The 26,295-nt window shown below is 43.2% G+C and overlaps 1 protein-coding gene across 1 annotated transcript; it reads left to right on the top strand.

The window, feature by feature from the left end:
• Positions 1–534: 534 nt before the first annotated feature.
• On the top strand, positions 535–25,242 carry DTHD1 (death domain containing 1). Its single transcript, XM_082238488.1, has 8 exons — positions 535–776; positions 1,458–2,250; positions 2,760–3,093; positions 5,944–6,123; positions 13,861–14,105; positions 18,563–18,727; positions 21,010–21,065; positions 23,103–25,242. Exons 2-8 carry the CDS (start codon positions 1,553–1,555, stop codon positions 23,450–23,452), a joined length of 2,028 nt encoding a protein of 675 aa, XP_082094614.1. The 5' UTR covers positions 535–776; positions 1,458–1,552; the 3' UTR covers positions 23,453–25,242.
• Positions 25,243–26,295: the final 1,053 nt, after the last annotated feature.

The raw sequence follows: 26,295 nt of genomic DNA, 5'->3' as shown, positions 1-26,295 counted from the left end.
ACACACACACACACACACACACATATATATATATATATTGCTTACAACCTGATATCCATAATTTAATAGGCAAAAATGTTTTGCCTAACTCAAAAGTTCGTTTACGCCTCGGCTTCTGAGTCATGAGCCTAAAGAAAGCAACAAAAGGAGCTTTCTTTTGAGAAAATGGTGACTTAGATTCACCTTAATGTAGGTCTTTGATCTGCATCAGTTCCTTTTTAGATTCTTCTCCAAGAAAGTACTCTCCTTCTCCAAGAAAGTACTCCTGGACAAAAGCCGCTGTCCTCCTTTCTTCCCTCTCTCCCTGCCTCTCTTTTGTATAAAATACTCCACAAGAAAAGAGGAGATGAGAGATGAGAACAGAGTCTGCCATTGTGTTACAAAACTGGGCAATCAAGGTCAGAGAGGGAAAGAAAGCAGCAGCCTCAAAGGAGTCTGCATGATTCTGAAGAATAAAAAGTACTTTGCTTGCTTAACTCTATAAAGAGCAACATATTGAAAGTACTGCTATGTTGGCAGACGGAAGCGACAGGGAAAGGTCTGATGGAAAAGGCCTCACTTGGACATACATTCTGTAAAACGTAGCTTTTCAAAACGTGTGGAAACATCCTTGGGAAAGGCTGTCCTTACTACCAATTACAGTGGTACCTGGGTTCTCAAATGCCTTGGTACTCAAACAACTTGGAACCCAAACACTGCAAACCTGGAAGTAAGTGTTCCAGTTTGCGAACTTTTTTTGGAAGCCGAACGTGCTCCGTTTTGAGTCTTATGCTGAGGTCTGTCTGCCTGTTTTTGCCATTTATTTTCCATTTTTGTTTTTGTGGGGTGTTTTTTTTTTGTGTGTGTGACTGTGTGGAACCCAGTTCAGTTACTGATTTGTTGGTTGTGTGACTGCAGTGCATTGTTTATTGCTTTCATTTTATGGATCAATGGTCTCATTAGATGGTAAAATTCATGTTAAACTGCTGTTTTAGGGGTTGTTTTCAAAAGTCTGGAATGGATTAATCCACTTTGCATTAATTTCTATGGGAAAGTGTGCCTTGGTTTTGAAACGCTTTGGTTTTGGAATGGACTTAAAGAATGGATTAAGTTTGAGAACCAAGGTGCCGCCGTATTTGCAAATTGTCAACATTCACTCTCCTGTACTCTTCTAGCCTGCTGAAGAAACAGAATGGGGGATGGCTTTGCAGATTAAGAAAAAGTTAGGGGACTGAAGCAATCTTGCTGAGCAATCTTCTGTTAATTACAGGTAAAGGTTGGGGTGCTTGAATAAATCCACCTTTTCTGCAGCCTCCTAAAAAAAAAAAAAAGCCAAAGGGCTGTAGAAAATAGATAAGGGAACCAAGTTGGGCAATGATAACAGTGTATAAAAATGGAAGGACATGCTTAACCTTTTCACTCGAAAAAATCACAAATAATGTATTACCCGTCACATATATTTCTGTTTGCTTCTTCAGAGGGGAGCAGCCTTGCAGACTGGCTTCAGAAATTAAACAAGCTCATCTTACATGTTGCCAAATACTTTGGAGACTTACAAAACAATCTGCTTGAAATGAGCTGCAGAAAATCGGATGGCGTGCCGTTTGTTCCATGTATCCCTCAGAAATCTGTGCGTGATGCTGATAAAGAGAAAACAAATGGCACACAGTTATTGGCAGGTGTCAATCAACCATTTCATGAACCTTCATCCGTATGCAGAGGGGGGAACAAAACCCAGACGACAGAAGACAAAACGGTAGAAACTGAAGCAGGTTCATCCTCAAATGAAAATATAGCTGGCAAAGAACAGGAATTTCCAGTACTTGTGAAAAATGAAGATCAGCAACAAAAATCCATTGCAGTGCCAAATCAGGACAATGGAATAGATTCTCAATCAGTGCTATCTTCCACTCAGAAAATTTCAGAAAACAGAGATTTGGAAGACAGTTCAGGAAACAATGGGAGAAATGTAACTGTGTCCAGAAAGCTGGAAAACAACAGTGTAACGCATCTGCAGACACGTCCTAATCAGGAAAAACAGACAGAGATAAAGGAAGCCCTGAAGCAGATGGGAAATGGGAATTACAGGCTGATAGCTGAGCCAGGCAGGAGTGACAAAGATGTCAATCAAAAGGAGACAAGTAATGAAATTGCCCAAAGCTACCAAGAAAATTGTACAAGGTCAGGAGACTTGCATAAAAACAGTCCCATGCATCTGTCTTCCGGTGAGCTGGAAGGAAAGGACAATGAAAGTGGCTGGATGACTAAAGAGTAAGAGCAAGTGGTCTTTTGGGGGAGACACAACAGTAGCCTTCGGGACAAATTCCAGAGGGGGGGGTCATTGTTAGTCTGTTGCAGCAAAAGCAGCTAATAATAATAATAATAATAATAATAATAATAATAATAATAATAATAAATTTATTATTTATATTCTACTCATCTGGCTTTGTTTCCCCAGCCACTCTGGGTGGCTCCCAACAGAATATCAAAAACACAATAAAACATCAAATATCAAAAATATTTCGGCCTCGGGAGCCGAACATTCCAGCTCCCGAACAATCGAAAACTGGAAGTGATTGTTCCAGTTTTTGAACTTTCTTTGGAAGCCAAACATTCGGTGCTGCTTCTGTGGCTTCCAACAGGCTGCAGGAAGGTCCTGCAGCCAATTGGAAGCTGCACCTTGGTTCCTGAACCGTTTCGGGAGTTCAACAGCTGCAAATCGATTTGAGCTATTGGTCTTCTTTACAGATAATATGGGTACTGTTGTATTTTGTCTGCAGGTTTCTTGTGAAAGTGAATGACCTGAGTGAACCTGAAATAGCCTGTTGCATTAGAGCTCCTTTCAGTGTGCTGGAAAATCTAGTCATCCGAGTTGTCAATGATTTGAGTTCACTGGTGGTGGATGGTTCTGAAGAACTCGTCAGCAATGTCATCCATGCAGAGTGCTGCTCTTCCGTTGGCCCACCAACCATTCATTCCATCACCATCGCGATCCCATTTATTTCACGTTACAGAGGAATGTACAAAGATATTATGGTGAAGGTGACTGATGTCAACTTTCGGTCAAGTTATTTGACTCCTGTCTCCTTGGAAGGGCACCAAGGGAACCAGAAGGTGAGTGAATTATTGTCAAGGTTTGGTGCTCAATCAATCAATCAAATCTTTATTATGGTCACAGACCAGGGTAGGGTATAATCATTTACAATCTGTAAAACATTTTGGAAAGCTAAAATTATTAAAACAGAAGGTGTATATATAAAAGACTATTAGAATCTAAAAGAGTTAAAATAATCTAAAAGAAGGCTTAGGAACATTAAACGGATGTGGAAGAGCATAAAAGGTTGGTATATAAAAGGCTATGACTATCAATTTACAAAGCACCCTGATATGGGTGGTCATTAAATCTAGTTTGTAGCGCAGGACATCAACCAACAGATTTTGAATGCTGCTATGCAGAACCTAGCAACACTGTATGTTGTAGCAGGGTTGGTATCTGAAAGCAGCAGGGAGGTATAGAATTGTCCTGTGCGCCCTGCATACTTATGGAGTAGTGGGGAGATGAGGTTAATACAGATTTCTCTATAATATAGGTACTGGAGAAGCACATGCTCTATTGTTTCTGTTTGTCCAGAATCACAGGGGATACCAGAAGGCTATAGATGAAATCACTTCTCGTTTCTGATTCATGGGAAGAAAGCAGAGCTATCACACACCCTGAACCACAAGCGATGGAGCTCACCCAAAACAGGGAATTTGTGGAGGTCCTCCAGCCCCTTTGGCCACATGTAGCTTATTTTACCACAAAGGTTTTCTAGACGAGCATGCGCAGAGTATCAGGGCCGTAACTGAAATCCTCCAAAAGAAACAAGCAGTTAGTCATGCTACAAATTACAGCAGCAGAGTGGGGAAAGGCCACAAAGGTGCTATTTAAGGTAGTAGGGGATGCGGGTGGCGCTGTGGTCTAAACCACTGAGCCTCTTGGGCTTGCTGATCAGAAGGTCGTGGTTTGAATCCCTGCGATGGGGTGAGCTCCTGTTGCTCTGTCCCAGCTCCTGCCAACCTAGTAGTTCGAAAGCACACCAGTGAAAATAGATAGATAAATAGGTACTGCTGTGGTGGGAAGATAAACGGTGTTTCCGTGCGCTCTGACACTTGTCACGGTGTTCTGTTGCACCAGAAGCAGTTTAGTCCTGCTGGCCACATGACCTGGAAAGCTGTCTGTGGACAAACGCCAGCTCCCTCAGCCTGAAAGCAAGATGAGCACCGCAACCCCATAGTCGCCTTTGACTGGACTTAACCATCCAGGATTCCTTTACCCTTTTACCTTAAGTAACTCCTATCTAATGAATACAATGAGAATGCGCCCCTGTCTTCCACTGTCCCCCATCACTAATCTTTCCAAAAACCCTTCCAATCATGAGCAGTAAGAGCAGATACGTAAATACAGATTCCCCATCTGTTGTTGTTTTGTATATGTTGTGTGGGATCATGCCTCTAAAATGCATTAAGTAGAGTACATTCAATAGGATGGGGCTGGGCAGCCACAATTTTTTGTGCCAGGGCTTCACATACCAAGGATGGTCGGCGCAGATGGAGCCCGCTGCCCCCAGCTGCGCAGGAGAATGTTGCTTCAGCAGCATCCTTGCACAGCGCTGCCCAGCCAAGCAGGGGTTGGCAATGCTGCCATGACTCTCCTCCTCCTGGATCAGACCTGACCTAGGAGCAGAGCTGTGGCTTGGTGTGTGCAGCCCTGTACAGGAAAGAGGCAGTGCAGCGGCAACACAGCTGCCATCTATTATTATTATTATTATTATTATTATTATTATTATTATTATTATTATTATTTGAATTTATATACTGCCCCATACCACAAAACCACAAAATATATAATCAAAATAAAAACAACCCAATAACACCCCCCCCAAAAAAAAACCCCACCACATTTTAAAAGGGCATAGGATGCAAATCAAATCAACCAAAGGCCTGGTTAAAAAGGAACATTTTTGCCTGGCACCTTCATTATACGTTATATTCTACTGGGGAGAGCATTCCACAGATGGGGAGCCACTGCAGAGAAGGCCCCTTCTTGTGTCGCCACCCTCTAGACCTCTCGAAGAGGAGGCACATGAAGAAGTGCCTCAGAAGATGACCTATTGGACCCGGTAGGTTCATATGGAACCTAGGTTCTTCTCCACTCCACCCCCGGGTCAGGCCTGGCAGAGCTGCCACTCAGAGCCAGGCTCCAATGAGGGAGCCAGGGGGTGGTACCTGGTCATGCCCCCTCTCAAAAATGTGCTCATGCATGTGACATCAGCACATGATGTAGGCATGCTGTGCACCCACCTTCCCCGGGCAAGTCGGCTGGCCTGGTCCCCAGATATTGTTGGACTACAACTCCCATCATCACTGATCACCGGTGCTAGGGATGATGGGACTTGTAGTCAAACAACATCAGGGGACTCAAGTTTGAGAAAGGCTGATCTAGAGTAAGAAATATCTTTAAATAATGTAAATATTGACCAACCAGGGGCTGCCATTAGTGTCACTTCAAAGCATTTGGGAAATTAGAATGGAGGTTCACAGACCCCACTAGCAGGGCAGGGATCTGCACTCGTGACCCTACTGGGTCTCAAACAACTGCCCCAGGATGCCAGGTGCTGCTGTCAAGTCTGGGCAGTCCCCATCAGAATTGCTCCTTATTTGATATATTACCGAAGCAGTGAGGGAAGAGACCACAGGAAGTGATACTCATATCTCTGCGGTAGCTAAAACTGCAAAGCAGCTACATTTCTGTGGCTGTCAGATAAAGTTGCCCGGAAACAGAACGGAGAAAGCAATCTTTCTCTGCGGTTGCTAACTCTCACATTACTTTCCTTTTATACCTCTGATTCATGCTGGCTTCCCAGGTTAGAATTCGTTTATCATTATCCACTTTAACATCTTTCACTCATTTCTATCACGCAGGGGACTTTTGCGGAGGTGAAAACTAGCCAGCTTGGCCTTTTTTCGGTGGTTTCATGCTTAAAGACAGAAACAGTCACCATTCCAAAGAAAGGACTTTCACGAAAGCTAAGTATGGATCCCAGAATTTCATTTTGCTGGCCTCCGTCAACTTTTACTTCTCGAGTAACAATGCACCTAAAGGTATGCTTTTTAAAAAAAACATTCGCTGGGGGCAAAAGGGTATAAACACCTTTCTTTATTTTTTATTTTTTTGAATATTTTATTAGTTGAATATAAGAACAGGATATAATCAAATACAAGCAATCAGATACAGTTTTCTCCTAACACCCCACCCCAAAAGAGCCCCAACTACATCCAGGTAATTACATAAGTAATATAATCAAATAAAAATTTATTTCTACAGTTGCTGGTTTAAGAAATATCATTCCACATGCTCCCATGTCTCTTAGGTGGCTTAAATGCATGTTCTTTCTTTGATGCATATGTAATAAAGGAGGACCACGTCATGTAAAAGTTATGTAGTTTCTCACGTTGTTTTCTTTAACGTACCTTTTCTGTTAACTTTTCCATCAAAATTAATTCCCAGACATAAGCATACCAAACTTTATATAGGTTCACCTTTAATGTCCTCCAAGGTCTAGCAACAGCAAGACGTGCTGCAGTTATAAGATGCACAATGTAGTCTTTGTCTCTAAGAAACAGCTTGCTTTATTAGCAGAGACCAGGGAATGGCTATAGGAGAAGCTGGGCCAAACCCCAAAATGAGTAGGAGTAGCTCATGGGCAAAATGGTCCAACGGTGGAATGGCTCTTGGCTGCTCTATACACCTAAAGCCCTCATGAGATCCCTCATCCTCCTATGGGTTCTTGTGAGAGCCAGCTGGGAGGGTCAAACCCCCTATTTCCACCCCCAGAGTAGAGAAATGGTGCCCCACACTCAGAGCACACGGAGCTGTGGCTTTTCAGAACATAGTGAAGACCTACAGTAAACTGATACCCAAGAAAAGATTTGTTTCTGCATGGCCATGTTGGTGAAGTTCAGGTGAGGAATGGAGCACAGTTTAGTGCATGGGCCATGACTGAGAGGACCAGTAGATGGGACCTGCCATATAACTTCCATGTAACTTTTTTTTAAAAAAAATCATTTTCAGGGAATTGAGTTTGCAGATTCCCCTTACAACCCAGGTGTAGGAAGAAAGTATGGCATGGTTTCTACTCCATATGACTTTAGACACCTAAGGTTAGCAATCAGTGAAGGAAAGAGTCTGCAAAGTTTTGTTTTCCCCCCCTTCTTTAATATTAATATTAATATTATAATTATAATTTATTATTTATACCCTGCCCATCTGGCTGGGTTTGCTCAGCCACTCTGAGCAGCTCCCAACAGAATATTTTAAAAAAAGACAAAACAGCAAACATTAAAAACTTCCCTAAACAGGGCTGCCTTCAGATGTACAGGTTAAGAACAGTTTCAGGTTAAGAATGGACCTCCAGAACGAATTAAGTTCTTAACCAGAGGTAGCACTGTATTCTAAAAGTCAGCTGCTTATTTTCTTGACATCTGGTGGGAGGGCATTCCACAGGGCAGGCACCACTACCAAGAAGGCCCTCTGCCTGGTTCCCTGTAACCTCACTTCTCGCAGCAAGGGAACTGCCAGAAGCCCCTCAGTGCTGGACCTCAGTCTCTGGGCAGAATGATGGGGGTGAAGACGCTCCTTCAGGTATACTGGTCCGAGGCCGTTTAGGACTTTCAAGGTCAGCACCAGCACTTTGACTTGTGCTCAGAAACGTACTGGGAGCCAATGTAGGTCTTTAAACAAGTGACCTCTGTGCCACGTAACAAACTGCTTTTGAAAGCCCTTTCAGGACCAAATTAGACTTTATTTTTATTGCCTTGTGCATGTGTGCGTGCTTTAAAAATGTAAAACCAGGCATGGCTTTGCGGGTGCAATTAACACTGAGACCACATCATGGGTGCAAGTGAGATTCAACCTGCCATTATCCTGATCCCAACTTGCATAATAATGAATCTTGGGGGGGGGGGTTCTATTAATACTAATGGGAGCTTTTCCCAACCCCAAAGATGGATTTTCTTTTTTGGTATGAGAATCATTCCTGGGGAGGAATGATCATCATACAAAAACCTCCCTGTATGTTGTGATCCCTAACCCCCCTCCCCAGTCAACCATGACTGGTTGTTGCTTTTTAATTAATGGCTGGTATTAATTAAAAAGCAACAACCAGTCATGGTTGCTAACAGCACAATAAAAATGGATTTTGGCCCTTGGTTTCAAAAGGGTATTGCTATGTGGCATAGCAGGCAACCATTCAAGAAACAAACTCAAACAATGTAGAACTAATTGTGCATTTCTTTAGACTTCGGGCAAGATCTCAAGCAATTCATAAATGCAACTGCCAATATGTTGCTCATCTTCCTTTTAGTACAGTGGCTAGGAGCCGATGTTGTTGCTGTTCCTGTTAAGGGATTCTTGATATTGAGAAATAGAGGCTGTCATTCACTTCATCCCTGGGTGGCAGTAAAAGCTTGGGAAAGAACTGCTAGACATTTACCATCGCGTATTTATCCTGCAATGTTAACTATGCAGTTTGTCACTCAGCTCCTGCGTGGCTGCATTTTTCCTGGGAGGTATTTTGGGTTTGTCTGTCGTCTTTATCATTCAATCACAGAGCCAGTGTGCTGTAGTGGTTAAGAGCGGTAGTCTCGTAATCTGGGGAACCGGGTTCGCTTCCCCACTCCTCCACATGCAACTGCTGGGTGACCTTGGGCTAGTCACACTTCTCTGAAGTCTCTCAGCCCCACTCTCCTCACAGAGTGTTTGTTGTGGGGGAGGAAGGGAAAGGAGAATGTTAGCCGCTTTGAGACTCCTGAAGGGGAGTGAAAGGCGGGATATCAAATCCAAATTCTTCTTCTTCCATCATGCCCTACAATTCTCGGAGCCTATCTGTGTGCTTGAGTTCTCCTCCTGAGACACTTTGCTGATGTTGGTTGGACAGGTACCGCCAGAATGGGCAAGCAGCATGATGTACTGTGTTTGGATAACCTACAGGCAAAATAGCTCTTCATGTCCATTGTTCCCTAAGGATTCGTACTTGGAAAGAGCTCTGACAATTGCATGTTGAGGTCCCCAAGCCACCCCAAATAACTCACACATCACACAGAAATAAATTTTGTTTAAGGTTTTTGGCATAACTTTGGCCACAACTTTATTAAAATACAAAAATGTGAGTGGTTGCTTAGGCATTGGTTGCAACTATCTGCCCCCAGTGGGGACATACTGACATTTTGCAAGCTTGCGAAAGCCAGAAAAGGGGAATACATTTTGGGGATAGCGACAAATCAGGGAACCTGCCCTCAGCCCTCCCCAAATGCAACCAGGGGCTCTTGCATGGCCCTAGCCCCTTGACAGGGTTCGGACAAGAGCAATGGTGAGCCCCTGTATTCCTTTAATGGAATACCCTTGCAGCAGCAGCATTAGAGGGGCAGGCACAGCCAATCCATGCCCCTCAACCAACCAAACCAAAAACCAATGCCTAACCGTAACCTTAGAAGTTGTGACGATTTGCTATGCAGTAGGCAAAAAACCAAATGGCACCAGCCAATCAGCCAAATGGACAAAAATTCCTACCGGGCCCCTGCCCCAAACAGACGACCCCATGACAGGCATAGCAAGGTCAATGCAAACAACCCTAAATATAGGGAGGGGGGACGGGCAATCCGATGCACGGAGAGAAAAGTGGAAACTCTACGCTTCATGCAGGGAGTTTTAAGGTTTCTAGCTGTCAATCACAAAATGGCAACATTAACTTCTTCCCAACAACAAGGGAAGCCCAATCACAACCGTGGCCAATGAACAATTAGCCCGCCCCACAACTTTGGAGTGCCTTGTCAGCCCCCACCACAACCCGTGCTCTCCATGAAGGAGAACACGCTATAGCAATGTTGCTCCCTGTTCCGGGGAGCCATCAATTGCACCAGCAGTTGCCGCACCAACCCACACCCTCCTATCATACCTATTTCCATGTCTGCCCAGCAACTAAACAAAGTGAGGAAAGATTGCCAGGCAGGGCCTGCCCAAGATATTTTGGCACCTGAGGCAGACCCCAAAATGGCACCTCTCCTTCCCACCGGGGAAGAATGGGTGAGGAAAGAACTATATCAGGAACAAATCTATATTGAGCTGTGCTGCTCCTGTGGATTCTGCCGCCTGAGGCAGTTGCCTAACCTTGCCTCATAGATGGGCCAGGCCTGCTGCCATGCTTAACAGAACTGGAACAAAGGGTCAATAATTATTATAAGGAAGGGAGCAACAGCTAGCGCAGCTGCTCTACAGATATTCCAGCCATTTGGTGTGCATTTAATTAGTAAACCAATAAGAGATAATCTGACTCAAATGAATTCTTTATATTCCACGTGCTTTGGCAGTTGGTTGTTCTCTGTTGCCTGTTTTAATCTACATTTCACTTTACAGCAGGCAGCAAAACAAGAGCAGAAGTTGTTGCTCATTCCATTCGGCAGATGCCCTCAGGAACTCAGTCCCATCTGCCAGAAGTATAAAGGGAAGTTCTCCATGGAGAGAGGGGGGATTCCCCTCTGTGCAGTCAGGCCATTCATTCGCTTATAGAAAAGGAAAGTCCTTGCATGTACGTGAGAGCATTGGGTCATGGCTTGTGGCCATCGTTCTGTTCAGTCAGTGAGCTTTTGTCATGTGTAATGGGAGAACAGCCGCACGCGTTGCTTCACAGTTGTCTTAAATCAGAGGAAAGGATGGATTTGGTAAAAATGGCAAGTTTTTGGACCGTTATTTTTAGTGAAATGATGCATATCAAAATGGAGAACTTGAAAGTAGCCCAAGGGCTGGGGAATGGCACAACCTTCCCTTGACCTTCTGAAAGTGCCCTCCCACTGCCAACAAAATGAGCTGCTGAACAGGACTTCGGATTGCAGCTGTCTGCGGGACAAGGAGTACCATTTTGCTAGTGTTATTCTCTATTCGATTTTAATTTGATCCTGACTTTTTTTTAGGAGGTAGTTTAATTATTGTTTCATTTTATGCCAATGTTATATATTTGATGTTAACCACCCTGAGACTGGTTTCAGCCAGGGAGGGTGGGATACAAATAAAAGTTGTTGTTGTTGTTGTTGTTGTTGTTGTTGTTGCAGTGGCGTTCAAAGGGTGTGGTGCATCACACTGGTGTGGCAGGAGAGGAATGCAAGTGGAGCAGGAAGATTCAAGGACAGTCAAACAAACATTTGAACATTTCATTGTGCAGTCAAACCTCGGTTGTCAAACATAATTCATTCCGGAAGACCATTCGACTTCCGAAACGTTCGATAACTGAAAACTGAAAGTGGAAGCTTCAATACAATAGGGAAACTCAAAATGGAAGCTGCATAGCACGTTCGGCTTCTGAAAATTGTTCGAAAACCAGAGCAGTTACTTCTGGGTTTTCAGCATTTGGGAGCTGAAACGTTCCAAAACGGAGGCGTTCGGAAACCAAGGTTTGACTGTAATATAGTGCAGTGGTACCTCGGGTTAAGAACTTAATTCATTCTGGAGGTCCGTTCTTAACCTGAAACTGTTCTTAACCTGAAGCACCACTTTAGCTAATGGGGCCCGCCGTGCCGTGCCACTGCTGCGCGATTTCTCTTCTCATCCTAAAGCAAAGTTCTTAACCTGAGGTAATATTTCTGGGTTAGCGGAGTCTGTAACCTGAAATGTCTGTCACCTGAAGCGTCTGTAACCTGAGGTACCACTGTATAGTACAGTGGTACCTCGCAAGACGAATGCCTCGCAAGACGAAAAACGCGCAAGACGAAAGAGTTTTCCGTTTTTTGAGTCGTTCCGCAAGACAAATTTCCCTATGGGCTTGCTTCGCAAGACGAAACGTCTTGCGAGTTCTTGCGAGTTTGTTTCCTTTTTCTTAAAGCCGCTAAGTTGCTAAGCTGTTAATAGCCGCTAAGCCGCTAAGCCGCTAAGTCGTTAATAGCCGTGCTTCGCAAGACGAAAAAACTGCAAGACGAAGAGACTCACGGAATGGATTAATTTCGTCTTGTGAGGCACCACTGTATAGTATAGTATAGTATAGTATAGTATAGTACGGTACGGTACAGTATCAAAATGAGAGCGAGAGCATTAAGTGATACTGAGGACAATCCTGGTGTTTTTCAATGTATTTCTTATTAATAAGAAATTCAATGTGGTGCAAGCAAATGTTTATTCTGAAAGTGTGGCCCAGAGAAAAGAGTTTGTGAACCACTGTTCTAAAGCATCATACTCATACAGCAGTATGGTGTAGCGGTTAAAGTGCTAGACTAGGACCTTGGAGACAAGGGTTCAAATCCCCACTCCCAGACCCTCCAAGTGTCCCTGTTTTGCAGGGACAGTCCTGGATTTACAGAAGCTGCCCCAGTTTCTGATCTGATCCCAGAATGTTCTTTTCTTTACGGCATCACTATTTTCATTGGAGGAATGCTTAGGGATATGGTAGGACGCCCCCATTTTCACCAGAGAAATGTTGGAGGGTATGGAATAGGACGTCCCTGCTGGCCACATGACCCAGAAGCTGTACGCCAGCTCCCTCGGCCAATAAAGCGAGATGAGCGCCGCAACCCCAGAGTCGGCCACGACTGGACCTAATGGTCAGGGGTCCCTTTACCTTTATTTTCATTGGAGAAATATTGGAGGGTACGTCTCTGTTTTCATCAGAGAAATGTTGGAGGCTATGGACTCCGCCACGAAACTCACTAGGGGACCTTGGGCCAGTCATTCACTCTCAGCCTAACCAAGCTCACATGGTTGTTGGGAGGATAAAATGTGGAGGAAGAGAAAGATATAGGGCACCTTGAGCTTTCCGGAGGAAAGGTGGGGTAATAAATAATACAGGACTGGTGCCCCGTTTGGCAGGATCCTTTGGCATCTCCCCATGGTGAGAGCAGGCATGTGCATCAATAACACACACACAAGTCAGTCTAGCTGGCCCTGGAGCAACACTGTGCCAGGGCCCCAGAGAAATTGTGGGGGGAGTTAAAATGTAGGATGCTGCCAGGAGTGTTAGGCCCAGGAATCTGTAAATCAGCTTGTTGGATTGGTGATGGGAACTCCTGATGGCTTAAGTCACCCCAATGGTTCTGCCCACAGATGTTGGGCCTGCTTGACTGTGAAGAATGATCAATAGTAATGGTAGTAACATGGACAATTCTCTTATTCTAACTCTGTTACACCAATCAGCGCTTTCTGTTGTACTGCTCTTTTAAGCTAGTTTCCCTAATTCTGGTAGATATTTGTTCCACAAACAGGCTGCAGTCCTGTGTAATCTCAAAAGGATGTTCCACTATGTCTCCACTATGGGGTTACTTCCTAGTAAATGTGTTTAGGATTACAGCTGTAACCTATTGATACTATAACAGTGCAACTCATTAAAAGCTGCATGGCATCAATAAAGACACATTGTGAAGGTTTTACAGTGGTACCTCAGGTTAAGTACTTAAATCGTTCCGGAGGTCCATTCTTAACCTGAAACTGTTCTTAACCTGAAGCACCACTTTAGCTAATGGGGCCTCCTGCTGCTGCAGTGCCACCGGAGCCCGATTTCTGTTCTTATCCTGAAGCAACGTTCTTAACCTGTAGCACTATTTCTGGGTTAGAGGAGTGTGTAACCTGAAGTGTATGTAACCCGAGGTACCACTGTATTTATTAAAACATGCTTCATGTTGACTAATTAAATATAGATAGAATGTCATTTAAAGACATCCTGCTAGAAAGAATATTTGTAACAAGGTGAATTAAAGAGGGCGGGGAAGCATTTATATTTCACTGGTATGAAGGCAAATTTCAGAAATGTAGATTTTTCTGGCAACAAGTGATGCTAAAATCATAAAACCACAATATTTATGCAGGTGCAACCAATTGAGCCATCCCTGATTTCCATGCTAAAAACAAAGAACGACACGTATCATTCAGTGGTGTCTACTAGCCCTCTGGTGTATCTGCAACATCCTTCATCACGGCCATTCAACAAATCCATCACAATTATTCTGCCTTGCCCTCCAAATCAAGAAAAGAAGATGGAAGGGAATGAGAAAGACCAGGGGAGAGCCATGAGTGCATCCATACCCAGAGTTACAACTGTGCATCAATTTCGGTGAGACAAAACAGTTCCTTGGAAACTTTGCATTTATATATTTTTATTTCTATTAAATAAACAGACATTAAGTTTCCAAGCTTTTAATGGGTTTTTCATAGTATGATTATTCTTCTTTTCCCATGCTGTTTTTTAAGTGATTGTTTTTAAAACTTCTCTTGCTGTCAGTTTTTATTGTATTAAGATGTATGCTCACATCCCAGAGAGCTTTTCTATGCCAAAAGCTGGTATATGAATACAGTGGTACCTCGGTTCTCAAACTTAATCCGTTCAGGGAGTGCATTCCAAAACCAAAGCGTTCCAAAACCAAGGCACGCTTTCCCATAGAAAGTAATGCAAAATGGATTAATCCATTCCAGACTTTTAAAAGCAACCCCTAAAACAGCAATTTGACATGAATTTTACTATCTAATGAAACCATTGATCCATTATATGAAAGCAAGAATCAATGTACTGTACTATAAAAAAATAAGACAGTATTGTAGATGATAAAAATTAAAATAAAATAAAAATTCTTATCTGCACTGATTGTTATGTACTAGCCATTTCCGCAGTCACACAATCAATTAATCAGTAGCTGAACTGGGTTCCACACAGTCACAAAAATAAATTAACTGAAAAACCCCCCAAAACAAAAACGTAAACTAAACAGCAAAAACAAAAGGGCCAAACTTTATCCGTTCCGGAAGTCCATTTGACTTCCAAAATGTTCAAGAACCAAGGTGCAGCTTCTGATTGGTGCAGGTGCCCCAAAAACAATAGCCAACAGCCAAATTGGACGTTCGGCTTCCAAAAAACGTTAGGAAACCAGAACACTTACTTCTAGGTTCTCAGCATTTGAGTACCAAGGCATTTGAGAACCAAGGTATTCTTTTCCCCCCATGCTGTTTTTTAAGTGGTGGTTCTCCTGCCGCCAGTTTTTATTGTATTAAGATGTATCCTTACATCCCAGAGACCTTTCCTATGCTGAAAGCTGGTATATGAATATTTTTTAATGAAACATATAAATATTTCAAACCCGTTCCTGTAGGTACTCACTCTGCAGAGAGGGCAACATTTTGTGCGTGACAAAGCATCAGATATTACTGGACCCCAGAGCCAATAAGGGGCACATGGGAGGTTAGGGGAGGGATAGAACCTTTGGTGGGGGGTCATGCTTCTTCTGGGGGTAGGTTGTCTACTTCTGGTCCCCACTCTGAACTCAGCTCTCACCTGTGGCTCCTAGACGCTGTCAGCATGTGACAGCGGCCACACCAAGGGGAATGGTTTTGACTGGCCGGCTAAACCAGGTGAGGGTAGCTGATGTGTCTCAAACCCTGGGTGAGTTAGGGTCTTCCCCTGCATGTGAAGACAGGCTCTGGTGGATTGAGTGGAAGGGACCAATAGTGGGACCAATGGTCAAGAAGGTGGTTTTGTGCACATGCTGCAGAGAGAAATAAGAAGGGCTCATCAACCTGGGAGTGGAGTTCAACTCTGCTCCTAAACTTCCACTGCCTTGTAGGTGTCAGGCTGTAGGGAATCAGTTTCCTCCCCCCGTGGCAGTAGATAAGCAGAACAAAGGAAAGTCTTCTTACCAATTAGAAACTGTAATAATCACAGCAAGAAAACAAAGAACTCATCTCCTAGAAATGGCAGTGCTCCCACTTAAGGTTCACACCCCCTTCCGTCCCTATTAATCCACCTCTACATCTTGTAATCTGAGTCTATACCCTCTGTGCTTTGTGTGCTTTCTGTTCTGAGACTTTCTGAGCTCTTCTTGACCTTGGGGAGAGTGGATGAACACTTTCCAGAGACAATGAATCTGTTAACCCCCTCTCTCCCAGTGTTTCTTCTCCTAGCTGTTCCCCATCCAGTATTTCCTAGCTTCTGCCTTCTGAACTATGTCCCTCTGCAAACCACTGTTCCATGTCTATAATGTCCTCTTGCTCCTGGGAAGATTCAGGATCTGGAGCAGGAGCAGGGGGAGGGGGAAGGAGAGGCTCTCACCTTTCCTCCTCAGTGCAGCCCTTCTCAGCACAGTCCCTGACAGCAGGACATCTTCAGGAGAAGAAAATGCTAAGGGGTAGACCCTACACAAATTCGGAATGTAGCCCATAACATGGTTGGATGGAACCTTGTATGCCTTCTTTTGGCAACACAAGCCAAGCTGGTGCCAAATGTATTGCTCTGCTTTCCTTTGGACCATGTCAGCGAGTCTTGTCCTCTGGGCAGCTCAGGACCTCCATACAAAGTTCAGCTCCTCAAGAGCTTCAAAAGCCAGTCTGAAATTTCTCAGCAACCTTTCCTAGCTAGCTTCCGCATTTGATTTGATTTATTTTTCTGTAATCAAATTAGATTCCCCCCTCTCTAAAAATAGCATCCAGCCTGCTAAAAGGTGTGGCTTCAGATACATTCCAGAAAGTGGTTTTATTTACACAAGAGGGGTGTACAACAAAACACTGCAATGTGGAATGCTGCTCTTCTGGATTCTAGTCACTCTGTTCCATTACACTCTGTCCTCTCAGGTTTCCATTTCCCCTGTCAACAGTTGGTCAACAAGGTGAGACTGGAAAGTTCAGTGAATGGTCACAGAGATCGGACAGCAAGAAATATTTGAATATTGCAGGCCTTCAAAATAAGCCCCCTCTGATACAATGCACTGTTGACAACATTCGTAGAACTGTGGAAACCTCTGGAGAAGTCCTCTTTTCATACTGCTTTCAGTTCCCTCATCGCAGCACCTTGGCTTTGTAAAATGTTACAGTTTTCAGTTTTGGAAATCCAGTGGGGCCAGATCCGGAGAATATGGAGGGTGGGACAACTCAGTAACCTCAGTAACGATTTCACGTGGAATATACAATTCTTCCACCATCGTTTGGATGGACAAACGCTGATCCAGCCCCCATCAATAACTCACGAACTCTGTCGACATTTGCCTCTGTTCTGCTCATCAACGGTCTGCCATCTTTGATGGTTTTCCACCCTTCATGGAAACTCTTAAACCACTCGTACACTGCCTTTCGAGTGAACATTTCGTGGGTTTCCAATGCTGATTGTATGTTCGAATATTTCTCACTGTCTGATTTCTGTGACCATTCACCAAACTTTCTGGTCGCACCTTGTATGTTCACTGAGCACATTCAGTTTCCACTGAGCAATTGTTGTGTGTGTGTGGGGGGGGTGTTTGCGGTGGAGGAGGTCTCTTCCACTTAGCATTTTTTCAGAACTGTGGTTTTTTGTTTGGTTTTTTGTGTTGTTGTTTTTTGTACTTCTGTAAATCTTGTGATTCCTCCAAGACTCCTGACTCTTGTGCATGGGTGGTACAATTTTGGCTACCCATTGGCACCCAGAACGTGAACACTGGAAATAATGTGAAATGCTAGCTTTAGCGTAGGCCATTGGTGGCAGTTATGGAAACCACCAGTGTTGACTACTGACTAGAAAGGATGCAAGGATCTAAACAGAAGAGGTTAACTTTTCACTTTGGACAACAGAACTAGCTCAGTTGGTAGAGCATAATACTCTTAATCTCAGGGTTATGGTTTCAAATCCCATGTTGGGGGAAAAAAATCCTGCGTGGCAGGGGGTTGGGCTAGATGACCTTCAAGGTCCCTTCCAACTCTACAATTCCTTGAAACAGTCTATATAGCAGCTTATACAGAACAACAAACCCCTGTGTTGCAAACTTAACACAACAAACAATACAAGCAACACGGAGACCAGTATACTAGATAGCACTGCAATTCTTATTGCATGATATACATGATTTAGTACAACAAAAACAAAATGTGTACACTTGTAAATTCTCTAATATATTTGAAATCAAATGAACACATGCCTGTCAATCTTTGAAAGTCCGTAGAAGTATAATAAGTCTATAGTTGAAACAAAGTAATAGATGCCATCCTGTGATCCCGAATAATCTGACTGTTTCGCTGGAATCTTCTTCAGCACAACTACAAAAGTATTCAAATATGAAACAATGACCTGTGTACATGAAAACTATATAAAATTCACACATTACAACCCATATGCTACAACTACAATAAGAAGAACAAAGATTGACAGATGTGTGTTCAGTGCTATCTAGTACAGTGGTACCTCGGGTTAAGTACTTAATTTGTTCCGGAGGTCCGTATTTAACCTGAAACTGTTCTTAAGCTGAAGCACCACTTTAGCTAATGGGGCCTCCTGCCACCGCCGCACCACCGGAAAACAATTTCTGTTCTTATCCTGAAGCAAAGTTCTTAACCTGAAGCACTATTTCTAGGTTAGCAGATTCTGTAACCTGAAGCGTATGTAACCCGAGGTACCACTGTATACTGGTCTTCATGTTGCTTGTATTGTTTGTTATTGTATATAGCAGCTTATGCTATTTTACAGAAAGAGATTTTCAGATTCTCACAAGTGTTTTGATTTCCAGAAAGCTGTGGATGCTGTTGTTTTTAAAGTAACTATTGGGTCTTGTGATTCTCCAGAGCAATGAGTGCCTCTCCAAGAAAGCATGGGGAAAATCTCCACGAATCTTTAAAATTACTGGGGTACAGAAGCAGAGAAGAAGAATGGGCAGTGTTGGATGAGATTGCGGTGCAAAATGCACGGAATGGCCTCGTGTCGTTTGAACTGGATGAGCCCTTAGACAGGTGAGACAAAATCAAATCCTTTCCATCTGCAGATGTGGCAGTGGATTTGCTGGGAGAATACATTTGTCCTTGGGAGTGGGGCTAAACCATCGTCACACTGCACCCATCTTCACTCTTGGCTTGGTAATGTCTAAATGTGGCTCGGCTTCCATTTGCATAAGAAAGTCACCACTATGAGGCTATAGAAAATGAATGAAGGAATGTGAGAACCAGCCCTGAAATTCACAGTGTACCATATATTGGACACACTTTAGATTTATTTATTTTTAATAATGTTCTTTAATCAAATGATGTCCCTTCTTAATATATTTAAACACGGAGACGGTAGAATGTACAGAGAAATGTTCTTGATCTATGTATCAGATAATCAAAGTATAGGTTGTAGTTTGTATACGTAGTAGCCTATGAATTAACTCTAAGAATTATAACATGCCGTTTGCAGGTACTGTATTTGTTTATTGTAAGAATATGTCTAATTTTTAAATGGGATTAAGGGTGTCATTTATAAGTGCACTCCCACCCAACTGAAGTTCCTTTCTTTAATATGAATTTTTGGATCTGATTTACATCCTATGCCCTTTGAAAAAAATTTTTTTTTGGGGGGGCTATTGGGTTTGCTAGAAGGGACACAGGTGGCGCTGTGGGTTAAACCACAGAGCCTAGGATTTACCAATCAGAAGGTCAGCGGTTCGAATCCCCGCGACGGGGTAAGCTCCCGTTGCTTGGTCCCTGCTCCTGCCAACCTAGCAGTTCGAAAGCATGTCAAAGTGCAAGTAGATAAATAGGTACCGCTCCAGCGGGAAGGTAAACAGCGTTTCCGTGCGCTGCTCTAGTTCGCCAGAAGCGGCTTAGTCATGCTGGCCACGTGACCTGGAAGCTGTACGCTGGCTCCCTCGGCCAATAAAGCGAGATGAGCACCGTAACCCCAGAGTCGGCCACGACTGGACCTAACGGTCAGGGGTCCCTTTACCTTTACCTTTATTGGGTTTGGTGTTTTTATTTTTATTATGTATTTTGTGGTTGTATATCTTGATTTTATTCTGTGAATTGCCCTGAGACCCCCCCCCCCCGGGTATAGGGCAGTATATAAATTCAATAACAATAACAATAATAATAATATTGCACTAATGAAATGGTTGAACCACTGTTGGGCAGGAAAAAAAGATATTTGCACAGCTCACCTGACACATCCACAGGGAAATTAAGGTGAAGGAGACCTTGATTATGCTGTGATGTAAGGGCTTCCTATACAATGGTACCTTCGTTCGTAAACGCCTTGGTACTCAAATGCCTTGGTTCCCAAATGCTGAAAACCCAGAAGTATGCGTACCGGTTTTCAAACTTTTTTGGAAGCCAAACATCCGATGCAGCTGTCGGCTATTGTTTCTGGGGCTCCTGCACCAATCAGAAGCGGAGCCTTGGTTTTCGAACGTTTTGTAAATCAAACAAACTTCCGGAAAGGATTAAGTTTGGCGCTTTCGTTTTTGCTATTTATTTTGCTTTTTTGAGGCTTTTTCAGATAATTTGTTTTTGTGACCGTGTGGAACCCACTTCAGCAACTGATTGACTGATTGTGTGACTGCGGAAATGGATAAAGTCTCCCCCACATCCAAACAATAACTATCAGGGAAGAAGAAGAAGAAGAAGAAGAAGAAGAAGAAGAAGAAGAAGAAGAAGAAGAAGAAGAAGAAAATTAATTTTAATTTTTATCATCTACAATACTGTCTTATTTATTTTATAGTACAGTACATTGATTCTTGCTTTCATTTTATGGATCAATGGTCCTGTGAGATAGTAAAATTCATGTTCAATTGCTGTTTTAGGGGTTGTTTTTAAAAGTCTAGAACAGATTAATCCGTTTTGCATTACTTTCTATGGGAAAGCACGCCTTGGTTTTGGGACGCTTTGGTTTTGGAACAGACTTCCGGAACGGATTAAGTTTGAGAACCAAGGTATCACTGTGGATGAAAAACAGTCTGCTCATACTGTGGGTGGGGGGAAACCTTCCGGCCACCTTTCCCCTCTCAGTTACCAGCATCAGTTACCCATCCATGTTGGGAAGCCAGAAACCAAAACTGCTCCATCCTGCCAGCTGAAATTTAGGAGAAAAAAATGTAATCTATAAGCATATGTATCTTAGCCTATACTTCAACAATTTCATTAGTTTTTTTGGTCCCATCTCCTTTGCTAAAGCAACACTGACTATTGTTTGCTTCATGTTTGCTTCTCTGATCCCTCAGTAATTATTCTTTCCCTCTCTGAACACCTTTTCTTGTACAGAGGGAAAAGCTTATCGTTCGTCCACAGAGCACAAAAATAATGTCAACTGATTCATCGGGTAAGAAGACTCCCTACTCCCACCTAGAGATCGAAAGGCCTGGGGAAAAACCAGAAAAAATGGGGGGGGGACCATTTTGTTCTGGAAAAAAATGAAAAAAGTGTGTAGAATGTTCAAACTATATCAAGCTGTTGTTATTTTTTTCAATTTTTGCAGGAAAAAACAGCTTTGGAAACAACTGGTTTCCCCCCTATTTTTTCCAGTTTTTTTTCCAGGCCTTCCCATTTCTACTCCCACCCCAGCAAATGGTATGCCATGTTTTCACGCATGTTTCCTCTGAAATCATACCCTGTGAATTTAAGGACCGTCTGAATCCTAGCCGAGTGGCAACAGGATATGATGAAGGGTGGATCACAATTCTGGATCACATTCCCAGTGTTCTTAGTGTTTTAATCTCAGGGCTGAATGCCATGTTATTCATTCAGCTTGTCTTCAAGTCCTTGGTCTAATCTAAAGGTAAAGGTAAAGGACCCCTGACAGTTAAGTCCGGTTGCAGCGCTCATCTCGTTTTACTGGCCGAGGGAGCCAACGTTTGTCCGCAGACAGTTTTCCCAGGTCATGTGGCCAGTATGATTAAGCCGCTTCTGGTGAAACCAGAGCTGCGCACAGAAACGCCGTTTACCTTCCCGCCAGAGTGGTACCTATTTATCTACTTGCACTTTGATGTGCTTTCGAACTGCTAGGTGGGCAGGAGCTGGGACTGAACAACGGGAGCTCACCCTGTCACAGGGATTCGAACCACCAACCTTCCGATCAGCAAGCCCTAGGCTCAGTGGTTTACACCACATCCTTAGGTGGAATCTAGACACACAGAAAAAACGCTGTGAAAATGCTTTTTTAAATAGCGTTTAAAAATATATACCATATTGGCCCAAATATAAGCTGCACTTTTTTTCCAAATTCCTACTGTGAAAAGTTAAAGTGTAACTTACATTCGGAACCGAGCACTGGGCACCCGCCTCCTGGCACTACCGCCCTTAATGGGGGACGGGGCAGCCAGCTTTGGCATGGGGAGGTAGTGCCACAAATAAGCCTTGAATTTTAAAGGTGCGGCTTATTTGCGGGTGCATCTTATATTCGGGCCAATACAGTATATTGCATTTGCCGTAAGCTCACAATCGCCATCTAGTCTCACATTTGTGTAATGCACTTAAAACGCACCTAAAATGTTTTATTTGCAGCTGTATAGCTGAGTACCTCATTGCTGCTTCTTAGCTGCAAAATAGCTGCCTGAGGAGGGCACGTTTTACAAAGGCAAAATGGCAGGCAGAAGGTTCCTTCCATTATCCCTTGTTTTTCTTTCTTCCTGTGTGACTTCAACAGCACTTTGACCGGGTGGCACAGCAGTGGCCCTGAAAACAGATGTGATGATTGTGCAACTGGCTATTGTGTGATTGTGGTTTGCTTAGTAAATAGCAGCCACGATAGAGTAGAGGGTGAATATGAATCAGGACTACACTGAGGAGAGAGAGGGGAACAGGTTTTAACCATTTGTTCCCACTGTGGTCCTGATCTAAGTTAGGTCCCCCACAGAGCTGCAACCACAGCAAAGCCAAGCAACCAAAAAAGAATTGTGCAAAAATGCCAGTTGTGTGATTGTCGCCACATTGGTTTTGTATCTCCGCCTGCTCTGCCCTTTCTTTCAAGAAGCAAAGAGGCTTAATTTCCTTCAAATCTTTTATGCTTATGATTTCTTCAATCCTTTAAAATACGATTCAGTGCCTTTAAAACAAAACCCTTAGCCACAAACTAGATTTAATGAACACTAACACCAGAGTGCTCTCTAAATTGATATAGTCTTTTATATACTAACCTTTTATGCTCTTCCACATCCATTTAATGCTTCTAACCCTTCTTTTAGATTCTTTTCATTTCTTTCAGATTCTTATAGCTTTTTATATATGCCTTCTGTTTTAATACTTTTTAGCTTTCCGAAACATTTTACGGATTCTAAATTATTGTACCCCACCCTACTTATGCTGGTCTATGACCGTAATAAAGATTTGATGATGACTGTCTTAATATTTTTACTTGCAGATGCACTGTGGGACAATTTACTGTACTGGCTGTCACACGAGCTGTCGGAAGATAACGCTTCTTGCCTCGCTCTCTGTCTGCCTCTCCACCGAAGCACTCTTCCGTTTATTAAACTGAAGTGCCCTGATAATCTCACCGAGCAGATCTATGAGTTCCTGTGCTTCTGGAAAAGGAATCTTCCGCGATCTGCTGACAAGCTCCAGCTCCTCTCCCGCTATCTTTATAAAAGCGGCAGAAGCGATCTTGTTAAGGATCTCCGGTTCAAATGGGAGAGCAAAGTTTTCTGGAGGAAAACTCATTGTCACCCTGATTTCTTTAGTAGGCCAGTTGGGGATGGGGAGTCTATGTAATTGTCTCTTCCCCCCCCCCCCGCTCTTTCTGAACGACTGCTTTATTTCAGTAGTGAAAAATGGAAACCATTGAGGAGGGAGATGTCAATCGTTAGATACGTATATTTTAACACCACTTCATTTGCTTGGCAGTACATTTCTCTGCCAGGCCTGTAGACAGAAATTATACCTATGTGTGGTTTTGATGGGGGTCCAAAAATCCATGGGGGCACTGGGTGCTTGTCAGCAAAGTTTTATTCAGAGCAGACATATTTACATTAATGAACATTACGAACATAGGCTTATTAATAGGTCTGAGTAAAACCTAGTTGAATACTGTGGAACCTTGATTGTCGAACACTTCAGAAGCCAAACAATTTGGAAGCCAAACACCGACAATCCAGAAGTGAATGCTTCCTTTTTCGAATGTGCCTCAGAAGTCGAATGGCTTCTGAGGTGTGTTTTTCCATTTTTTAAAAGGAATTTGCCGACCGGCCATTGCACCTCAGTTGTTGAACGTTTCGGAAGTTGAACGGTCTTCCGGAACGTATTACGTTCGACAACCGAGGTTTCACTGTACCACTCATTGCAAGCAACCGTAAAAGCTGCTTAATGTATTTATATTAAGGATTGCATTTGCAATCCTATACCAACTTTCCTGGGTGCAAGCCCCATAGAACTCCATAAAACTTACTTCTGAACAGTGTTTTTTCTGGGGGGTACACAGGGGTACACATACCCCTAAACATTTTGTGAATCTTTGTACTTGTGTCCATTTACGGTATTTATTTCCCCCCGATTTGAACTATAAAATGGTGATTTCCTTGAAGCAGAATGAGACTACCTCTAAACATTTTTTTAAAAAGGCACTCACTGCTTCTGAATGGCCACTTAAAACAGTTGTAGTCCCCCACCCCACCCAAGAATCTGGGGGACTGTAGAGTGGTGATAATTCTTTGTTGTTGTTTAGTCGTTTAGTCGTGTCCGACTCCTTGTGACCCCATGGATCAGAACACACCAGGCACTTCTGTCTTCCACTGCCTCCTGCAGTGGAATAATAATTCTTAGGGGACTCCTATTCCCCTTAAAAGGGTAAAGGACCCCTGACAGTTAAGTCCAGTCGCATACGACTCTGGGGTTGCAGCGCTCATCTCACTTTACAGGCCAAGGGAGCCGGCGCTTGTCCGCAGGCAATTTTTCCCCTGTCATGTGGCCAGCATGACTAAGCTGCTTTTAAGACAATTCCCAGACTTTCCTGGAAAGAAGGATTGGTTATTAAACCATCCTGGGATATTTGCTCTGAGTGGGGAATAAGGACCTCCCAACTATTCTCAGCACCCTTAATGAAGTCCCCAGTATTTGAGCAGTTTGTTCCCCAAGTGCCTTTCCTCAAATACCTCACGTACCTTTCAATGAGCCGGGGATTCATCTCATCCTGAGCCCCTCAGCCCAGCATACTGGGGCTCAGGATTTCTCCTGTAGATGGTACAGCATGAAGCCAAACCATTCACAAGAAAGGCCATTTAAATGTGGCAAAATATACTTCCAGACCCTATCTGGGAGAATAGCGAAGCCCACAGAAATACAAAAATTGGATTTTAAAATTCAGGTTAAGTTTTCAGCTTTCAGTTAGAAGTACTCAGTGCTTTCTTTTCAGGGGGGGATGCAGGGGGAGGCATACCCCTAAACAGTTTGTGAATCTTTGCAGTTTTGTCCATTTACTGTATTTATTTTTCCTGATTTGAACTATAAAATGATGATTTTTCTTGAGTCAAAATGAGAACACACCTAAACATTTTTTTTAGGAAATAAAGCACTGAAAGTATTTGTGTTTAACCACAAGATGGCCTCGGTGTCTGCTTTTTCAAAGAAAAACATGGTGCAATGTAGATACAGAAAGCTGAAATAAAAAAGGGACCTTCCTTTAAAAAAGAAGAAAGAAATCCACCAGGATGTTTTCCACAAGTGTTTTGTAAACCAAATGGTCATTTACACTGACAATGAAACAAGCAGTATAAACGAACTCCACAATTGTGGTTTCAGATTTGAAAAGGCTTTTTGTGAGTATATAAAGTGTTTATCACCTCATTGGGTGCTCCAGAAACAAACAGTCTTAGAAACCTGCATCTAGAATCAGTGGATGTATTCAGCATCCCTTCCTAGATGGTCAGATACTCACATGTGCCAAATAGACGCTTTATGTTCAATGCAAATGAAATTGACTTTAAAATCTGCAATAACTATTCTGAAGCTTCGTGATTTGGGGCTTTCTCAGTTGTTTTCTATACTAGGTGGATCTAAGTATTAAGTCATCAGGGTGTGCATTTAACCACTTTGTAAGATGATGTTAGGGATGCAGGTGGTGCTGTGGTCTAAACCACAGAGGCTAGGGCTTGCCAATCAGAAGGTCGGTGGTTCGAATCCCCGTGACAGAGTGAGCTCCCGTTGTTCAGTCCCAGCTCCTGCTAACCTAGCAGTTTGAAAGCACGTCAAAATGCAAGTAGATAAATAGGTACCACTTCGGCGGGAAGGTAAGCAGCGTTTCCGTGCGCTGCTCTGGTTTGCCAGAAGCAGCTTAGTCATGCTGGCCACATGACCCAGAAAGCTGTCTGTGGACAAACACCGGCTCCCTCAGCCAGTAAAGCTAGATGAGTGCCACAACCCCAGAGTCGTCCGCGACTGGACCTAACGGTCAGGGGTCCCTACCTTTTTAAAATGATGTTAACAAAAATTAATACAGCGTACATAAAATGAAAGAGTATGATGAGCAGAAGGGGGAAAAAGTTCTGGAGAAATCAAGATTAAGATTACCTAAAATACACAAGCAATCATCCCTAATATAATGCATTTTTGCAGACATTGCT

This window comes from Podarcis vaucheri (genome assembly GCF_965113315.1).
Source record: "Podarcis vaucheri genome assembly, chromosome: 9".
In the NCBI taxonomy this organism is placed as follows: Eukaryota; Metazoa; Chordata; class Lepidosauria; order Squamata; family Lacertidae; genus Podarcis; species Podarcis vaucheri.
This window is presented reverse-complemented; position numbering and strand designations above follow the sequence as displayed.